At 39.6% G+C, this 8285-nt stretch overlaps 1 protein-coding gene across 1 annotated transcript; it reads right to left on the bottom strand.

Annotated features, from left to right (window-relative positions):
- Nucleotides 1–1387: 1387 nt before the first annotated feature.
- On the bottom strand, nucleotides 1388–5309 carry LOC117535918. Its single transcript, XM_034200581.1, has 9 exons — nucleotides 5249–5309; nucleotides 4531–4641; nucleotides 4369–4425; nucleotides 4182–4250; nucleotides 3809–3940; nucleotides 3611–3700; nucleotides 3479–3507; nucleotides 3111–3179; nucleotides 1388–1516 (listed from the first exon to the last, which is right to left on the bottom strand). Exons 1-9 carry the CDS (start codon nucleotides 5307–5309, stop codon nucleotides 1388–1390), a joined length of 747 nt encoding a protein of 248 aa, XP_034056472.1.
- Between the last annotated feature and the right edge of the window lie 2976 nt (nucleotides 5310–8285).

Genomic DNA, 8285 nt, shown 5'->3' with positions numbered 1-8285 from the left:
GTGTCTCTACTTTAAAGAGTCCTCTCCTGCTGATGTTCAGGTGTATATCAGTATGTAGTGTTTCTACTTTAAAGAGTCCTCTCCTTCTGATGTTCAGGTGTATATCAGTATGTAGTGTCTCTACTTTAAAGAGTCCTCTCCTGCTGATGTTCGGGTGTATCTCAGTATGTAGTGTCTCTACTTTAAAGAGTCCTCTCCTGCTGATGTTCAGGTGTATATCAGTATGTAGTGTCTCTACTTTAAAGAGTCCTCTCCTTCTGATGTTCAGGTGTATATCAGTATGTAGTGTCTCTACTTTAAAGAGTCCTCTCCTGCTGATGTTCAGGTGTATATTACCTCATTCACACCAACGGTGTTTCAGGGCTGGTTTGGAGTTGGAGCTTGAAAAGCACCGGGTTTTCCTGTTCACACCGCAGCGGAGCAGCCTCTTAGCTCCGGAATCCGGTTCGTTTCAAGCACCAATATTTTTTCCGGCTAGAGCAAAAGCACCGCATACGTCACGCTTACGTCGAGGCGGGGGCAGGGGCAGGATCAACTCCTGAACAACAACAAAAAGCCGGCGTTTTATCCAGTTTGTACACAACGATGAAGAAACTTAACAAGCAGCAGTGGTCCACTGAAGAGACCAGCTGCCTGCTGGGAATCTGGTCTTCCGAAGAGGTACAGAGGAAGCTTGAGCACAATCGGCCATTGTTGTTGTTGTCGGTGTCAGCTGTGAGGGGTTTCCGCGCGGTTTGGCTTTATGAAGCAGGCACGCAAACGGTTACGTCATGACGCAAACGATGACACAGCACCAGTCGGACTCTGAGCCGTGTGAAAAGAGCCGGAGCTAAACCGAAGAACCGGTTCTGAACCTGAAAAGCTCTAGCACGGAGCTTGAACCGGAGTTGCGTTGGTGTGAATAAGGTATCTCAGTATGTAGTGTCTCTACTTTAAAGAGTTCTCTCCTGCTGATGTTCGGGTGTATCTCAGTATGTAGTGTCTCTACTTTAAAGAGTCCTCTCCTGCTGATGTTCAGGTGTATATCAGTATGTAGTGTCTCTACTTTAAAGAGTCCTCTCCTGCTGATATGTTAAAAATGTTAAAGTGATGCCAGAAAACAATATTTCTGTTCGACAAAAATGTTATAATTACTGCCAAAATATGAATATTGTGTCAAATAGAGCGTCAGACGGCAGATACAGCTTTGTTTTTAGGAAGCGTTGTTTACGTGCGCAGCGCTATCTTGTATTCGCGCGTCATGTTCTCATGAGAATTGATAAAACGTATATACAAGATCAGCACCACAGTATTCATCGTACTATAACTTTCTAGAAAAACCCCTGCTTACAATTCTAAATAAAGCGTGCCATTTAATTTAGAACAGTAAGTACATCATTGAATGGTGTTATTTTCTCTGTTTGTTGATGGTGGCGTAGAGGAGGCTGGGAACAGCGGAGGCAGCAGAGGAAGAGGAGGGAGCTCTCACAGTGCTGTAGGTCACTGCATCATCTTCATCATCATCATGAAGGTGAGCCTGGAGAGAAAGAGTAAATCTCATGAAATGCAAATAAAAGAGTTCTGAAAGTCCGGATTCTGCTGTCATGTAACAACTGAGTCATTCCCTCTGCTTCAGCTTTTTGAAGTGCATTAAACCTGCATTCCCTCTCATGGCCAGCAGGGGGCAACACATTGGTTCCAAAAAGTAGTCAGATTGTATAGAAGTCTATGAGGAAATTACCCTACTTCCCACTTGATTTATTACCTTAGTAAACATTCTCCCCGTGTGTTTATGGTGACTATCTCTCAATTCTTCTCTGTTAAACCCCGAGCCTGTTTTTCAGGTTTCAGGCTTGAAAATGACATTCCCAGAACAAATGACCTTATCTTCCCTTCTAAAAGGGTTACATTAATAATCTTTTTTCTCAAAGTAATGATAAACCTGTGAGTTGGATGTAGAAAAGTCAGATTCAATATAGATGTTTTTTATTTTAAAGAAAATTCAGATTGAACATGGTAAAAACTGTAAATTATAGTGTCCGTCCAAAATATATGTTGTACTTATAGTGAAAACTAACCTTGGATGATGGGTTAGTAGACTAAAGGCTTTAGGAATCCAAAGTACAACATATAATAAGTACCCTGTATCAAGATTGATGCAAAACAAGTGATATTTGACCTTTTTAGACAGATTTAGCTAAAAAAAAACCTCTTCTGGCCATTTGGGTGGATTTTCCATATCTCTGGCCCCCCTTGCTGGATTTTAACATGTGACATCTCTTTCTGCAGAGCCAATGGAATCGAGGGGAACTCCCACATAGTCCTTATTTGGTAATGTGTGTGTGTGAGACTGCCGCCTAGCCAAGACCGGCGCTGGCCTAGACCGGAAGCAGCAGACACTCTGGTAGCTACCATTAGCAGCTAACTTTTGCTCTCCGATTTTTACATACAAATGGAATTATGGATTATAAATTAAATCTATTTTTTATACAGAGACGTTAAAAACCTATGGATTAACCGATTCAGCCGCGTTTTTTCTCGTTTTAATGCCATTGAACACGTCTTTTGATCAGATTGACAGCTATGGTGAGACGATCTCCCTAGAAGCTCCGTAAAGGTACGTGTTGTGATGTCTGTATTTGCTTCTCCTGTCGCGAGTCCGGATGACTCAGTGATGATATTATATACCTAAATAATCTGTGGAACCTCAGCTTTAATCGGATATCTTGTATGTGCAGCTACAATAAGTAATAAGGGTACTTTTATCTTGAGTTCTGTGCCAATGTCCGTTAGCATTTTTCGCTCAGGGGTCATTTAGATGCTTCTTATGAGACTTGTGTTTTTGTTTTGGTAAAAATGGTTTGTATCGTCAATTAGCTGAGATTATTTCCGTTAATCTGGTATAACACATTAATAGGTTCTTAAATATTAAGATCCCCCGAGACACAGTGTCGTAAAAAAAACAAAACAGGGTCCCTGTCGACGGGGACCCTGGGGTTTAACAGGTTAATAAATGTATACTATGGTCCCATTTACAGAACAATAGATGATAAAGGAGGGTATTCTTCTAAATCATATCAATAGTTTCTTCCTTTATTAACATCACCAGTGTAATCAATGAGACAGCTCACCCTGGCTTTCCTGTTGGTCTTCCTGGTGTAGCTGATGGAGGCGTAGGAAACACCATCTTCAGGATCAGCCTACACAAATAAAATGTATTGATTAGTTATGTATGTATGTATGTATGTATGTATGTATGTATGTATGTATGTATGTATGTATGTATGTATGTATGTATGTATGTATGTATGTATGTATGTATGTATGTATGTATGTATGTATGTATGTATGTATGTATGTATGTATGTATGTATGTATGTATGTATGTATGTATGCATGTATGTATGTGTGTATGTATGTAATAATCAATCTTTTGACCTCTTGCTTTCTGTATAACAAAGTCAGACATTCTTGTTGTTTTTTCGATTTGAAAACTCACCATGTCATCATCGGTCTCTGTTCTGGTCCCTTAAAGGAAAAAAAAGAGAAAATTGTCTTAATCTTCCACAGTTAAAATCCAGGTTTATCAAAAGCTTGTTGTTCATAAAGTATAATGTGTGAATGTCCTCACCTTGAGTCCTCTTCCGTCTGATGACAGCCACAGTGATTATTGTGAGTGCTGCAACAGCCACGATCACAACGATGATCCACCACCACCAACCTGGAAGAGAGCAGTTAGAAGAGTTACATATACTCAGAGGCTTTTATCTCTTCCTCTTTAAACTCTGAATCAACAACATGTATTTTCTGACAATAAATGTGTCACTACCTGGATTTTTGTCCTCTTGTTCTGTTTGATTGTTTTCAGATGCAGTGTTGGTCGTCTCTAATGCTGGTCTCACTTTCAATGTTGATTTAGTTGTTGTTGGTAATACTGTAGTCACCTTCCTTGTAACATCACCTTAATAAAAAAATAACACAGTGCTGTACAGTTATGAAGCGAATGATAAGCGTTATCATGACAGAATGATGCTAAAAATATTAAAAACTTAGCTTCACAAACGTATTTTATGTAATTATTCATTTCAGGATGAATGATTTTAAACAGCTCATCATATTCTCACCTGAGGACTGAAGAGAAACAGCTGTGGTTCTGTCCTGTAACCATCACACACTTTACAAGTACATAAATTAAACCTTACCTGAGTTTAAGTTGGGTTTAGCTGTTGTTGTTGTTTTTGTTGGTGTTGTTGCTGGTTTTGTGTCCTCATCTAAACAAATAAACACAACTCAAACTATTTAGTCTGCAACTTCTGTAAAACAAACACATATTTAAGGTGATTATCCGTGTCAGATTGAAGTAACTTAAAAAGCTGATCATGTTCTCACCTGAGGACTGAGGTCTGAAGAGAAACACCTGTACTTCTCCTGTGAACTTATCTGTTACTTCACAAGTAAACAACTCAAACCGTGATGTGTTACTAAAAGGAGAAGTCAGAAATGTCACAGAGGCAGAGCAGGAAGACTGTGATGTCTCTATATCTCTGTGACCTTTAATCACATCTTGACCCTGAAGCAGCCACTTCACTGTGTGTTCACCCTGTCCACGTCTCGTCACAGAGCAGTTTAACGTCACCTCATCATTGTCGTGATGTTCAGTCACTGAAGATGGAGATATTGTGAGAGAAACACAACAAGAGTAACATTAACTTCATCACTGGAATCATAATTATTGAAAAGTTGTATTATATTGCTCTGTATAGAGTGTGAAAACATTATGATGTAAATACTCACCGGTAACAACAGACAGGTAAACCTGAGAGTCTGAACCTTGTTTTCTAACAGATTCTTTGAACTGTTGACAATAAAAACGTCCAACATCCTCCTCTGTGACCTTCTTTATACCTAGAGAACATTTCTCTGTAACTCTAAGTCTGTCTGATTTAACTTTGGCTTCTTTACCAATCTGCCCACGATGAACCAGCTCTACTGCTGCTGAACTACTTGAATCAAAGTACCAGTTAATACTCTCACAGTTATCCTGATCATGTATCACATTGTCACAAGGCAAAGTTACTTCATCTCCAACTCTGACAGCCAATAAGGAAGATTTCCACTTTGCTGCTGTTGAAAAACACAGACAGAGTTCACTAAAGGCACCACGTTACACACACAACTCATCATTCTCAGTTAAAGGAACATCACGTAGTAAAGCACCGTTAGTGATATTAGAGATGTTTTATTCAAAGTGTGTTCTCTGCGTCCTCACCTGTAAAGTGGAGCAGCAGCATCAGGAATGAAGACATTAGGATCCTTCTGAATTCAGACATCGTGCTTCTCTCTCGGTCTCTGGCTCTCGACTGTCAGAGTCTCTGTCCTGCCGCTTCTTTATTTCTCTTCTGAGAACTGATAGTGTTTCTGTGAGGATGTGGTTAATAACTGCAGCAGAGCTCTGGAGGTTTTACCCTCTGATGCTGACCAGATAAGGTACGTGCTTACAGCAAAACCGCACAGAGAATGTACATATAGCATTATATATAGAGTAGTTGCAACAGACTTGCTAATGGTGTTTGAATGCACACACAGTGGTCTGAGACCTGGTGGTTTTTCTCATTCATTGTACCTCTGAGAACCAAGAGGTGTTGTTGTGGCTGTGGCAGCAGCAGCAGAGCTCTGCAGGTCTAAACCACTGATGTTGACCAGATACAAAACAGAGACATGAGTAATGGAAACAGTAACTATTGACTAAATGAACTCTAATGAAGTATAATTAATGACTTTTTAAAACATGTACCCGCATGTTGTTCTGAAATTCTTAATAAAACTAACACATTTTATCTGAGTTATTGTCATGCTCTGCACACGGAACTTATGAATCTTTGGTCCCTTTAAAAAGACACAAACGTCTCTAGAGAGGCATACCGGTTAAAGTCTTTTAATAAACACGCTGCAGATACACAACTTTCTGAAGATGCTAAATGAATCTGTGCCCTGACGGCTGAAACTGAAGCGGTGCCGATGTGTCAGAGCCTGTAGATGTTCTTGTGTCTCTGCTGATGAATTGTCATGGTTGTAAATGTGCACTGGTCGACAAGTTTTTCAAAATAGTAGTCGACTAGTCGACTAGTTGTTACGTCATAATAAAGACACACAAAGAGAGGTGTAAAACTGTATTTTGTATTACAATTCACACAGTTACGTTAAACACTGTAACAAAGCAGCATTTAAATGTGTGTTACATGAATGATTAAATTAAAAACAGTAACTGGACTCACCAAATCTACTGCAAAAACTCTGTTAAGAACATAAATGCAAAGTAAATTCAGTGGGCATTGCGCAACACTTTACTCGCTGTCACTGTCCTCGATAACAATGTCCACCATGGGCGTCGCCTGGGGTAGGCATCCGGGGCTTTAGCCCCGGATGTTTTTTCTTTAGCCCCGGACAAATTCTCCCTCAATAATATAATACATTAACCTACTTTACCTATAGGACGGACGGCAGGAATGTAATTTCCCATGTTCGGTGAATGCAACACAGAGGCAAGACGACGCCACCAGACCAATCAGAGAGTTGCATGGAAATAAACGTGTTTTATTGGCTGACAGGTACGTACCTCTCCTCTGTGACAATGTTTAAACTTTAAACTGTCAGCCCCGGACGCGGAGATTCTGAAGATGGACATTAGACATTTCTTTAATAAAAAAGACGGCCATTCTCAAGTGGTGGCTCACACAACAACCCCAGAGCCACCACCTGAGCCAGATGAACAAGGTATGTACCTGTCAGTAAACTTACAAGTTATGCGAACATGTAAGCAAAGCATACATTATAGCTACGTTGACGTTACTTTGAATCGCGCGGGTAAGCTAAACCGTTAGCAAGTAGCTATAGCTAGCCAGATATATTAAATAAACACTTTGTCATACAATCTAAATGTTGTGTTTTTTAGTGTTACTTGGTGATTTCAAAGAAAGCTCTCTGGGAAATGTTGACTTGTGTTCGACATGAAGCTAGAAGCTACCTTACAGTAAGTAGTACACAGTTGATCCTGATTCCTGTCAGTTAAAGTGTTTCATAGTTAGCTTAGCTAAGCATCAACCTAGCACTGACATATATATGGATGTTATGTAACAGTATTTCTGAGAAAAAGTCAGCTGAAATGGTGGCATAGTTGCCACTGCTTTACATGTCGACAGCATGTTTGAACGTATTTGCAGCAGTAAATGTGGCTGTTTGGCCACTGACGTTGCCATAACAACACCTGCATTTAAATGTGCAACCTCTTTTTGTGACAGATTTTGCATGAAAATATAATTCTTCTGATTGATATTTCCTATTGACAGCTAGTTTCTATGTGAACATTATGAGATGGACAGCCAGCTAACAAGCTTTTTATACAAATATTTCAGATCAAAGCCAATCCAGTGAAAGGGAGCAAGGGACATATGCTCCCAAATATTAAGCCTTGACCCGCATCTTAAAATTGATATGATCAAAAAATGATCTGCATTGTCGGAGGCCTTTTTTCCTCATTATCATGTCAAATTGTACAGCTTTCCTTAGTGTTGAATGCAGAAAGATGAACTATTTTCAATTGGTTAGTATTACATTTTGTGACAGTGTGGTGACACTCATTTTAATGAAGACAAATGTGTGTATCTTGAAATTCATTTATTTGACAGAGCTGGAAACTGATTGACTTATATACTTGTTTGTGTTTACCTACACAGTCATCACAGATGAGCCAAACAGAGTAGAGGATGAAGAAAGGAGAACAGGAGAAAGGGACACACAAGAAGGAGATACAACAGACAAGAAAGACAATGGAGACAACAATGAACAGGAACACCAGAACAGACAAGAGTCAATGGGTAACATGACTGATTTAGGGACTGCAGATACAAGTCAAGGCAAGTGAGACATCACTGCTTTCCATTTGGCCAGCAAAAGAGATCATTTCAACCGCAAACAGCAAGAGATGAGGGATTATTATTTCCTCCTTCCATCACTTTTTTCTGTTTAATCTGATTACTAACAACTTCTAATAATTTGACATAGTTTATGATTTAATTGGAAAATGAAGTGTTTTTAAATAATAGACCTGATTCTGATTCTTTGATTTCTTTTTGACATATGGGTGTTGAGAGATGTATCCATATATCTTAATGTTGCTCTCAAAGTGCACAAGATTGATGCTTTTAACTTCAGTATTTAAAAAAAGTCTTCCTGGGGGAGCATGGCCCGGCCCCCCCAGAGGAGGTGAGTTGCCCCCAAAATAGCACTTTATCTCTGCTTATGTAACT

The sequence above is a fragment of the Gymnodraco acuticeps genome, unplaced genomic scaffold (assembly GCF_902827175.1).
Source record: "Gymnodraco acuticeps unplaced genomic scaffold, fGymAcu1.1, whole genome shotgun sequence".
Lineage (NCBI taxonomy): Eukaryota > Metazoa > Chordata > Actinopteri > Perciformes > Bathydraconidae > Gymnodraco > Gymnodraco acuticeps.
Note: the sequence above shows the minus strand (reverse complement) of the source record. Positions and strands in the feature narration are given on the sequence as shown.

Excerpts from the sequence above, each read along its gene's own strand:
- LOC117535918 (XM_034200581.1), bottom strand. The coding sequence starts at position 5,309 with ATGTCTGAATTCAGAAGGATCCTAATGTCTTCATTCCTGATGCTGCTG. Across the intron at positions 3,701-3,808 it reads ACAAGAGGACAAAAATCCAG|GTTGGTGGTGGTGGATCATC; the intron begins GTAGTGACACAT and ends GCTCTCTTCCAG. Across the intron at positions 3,508-3,610 it reads CAGACGGAAGAGGACTCAAG|GGACCAGAACAGAGACCGAT; the intron begins GTGAGGACATTC and ends TTTTCCTTTAAG.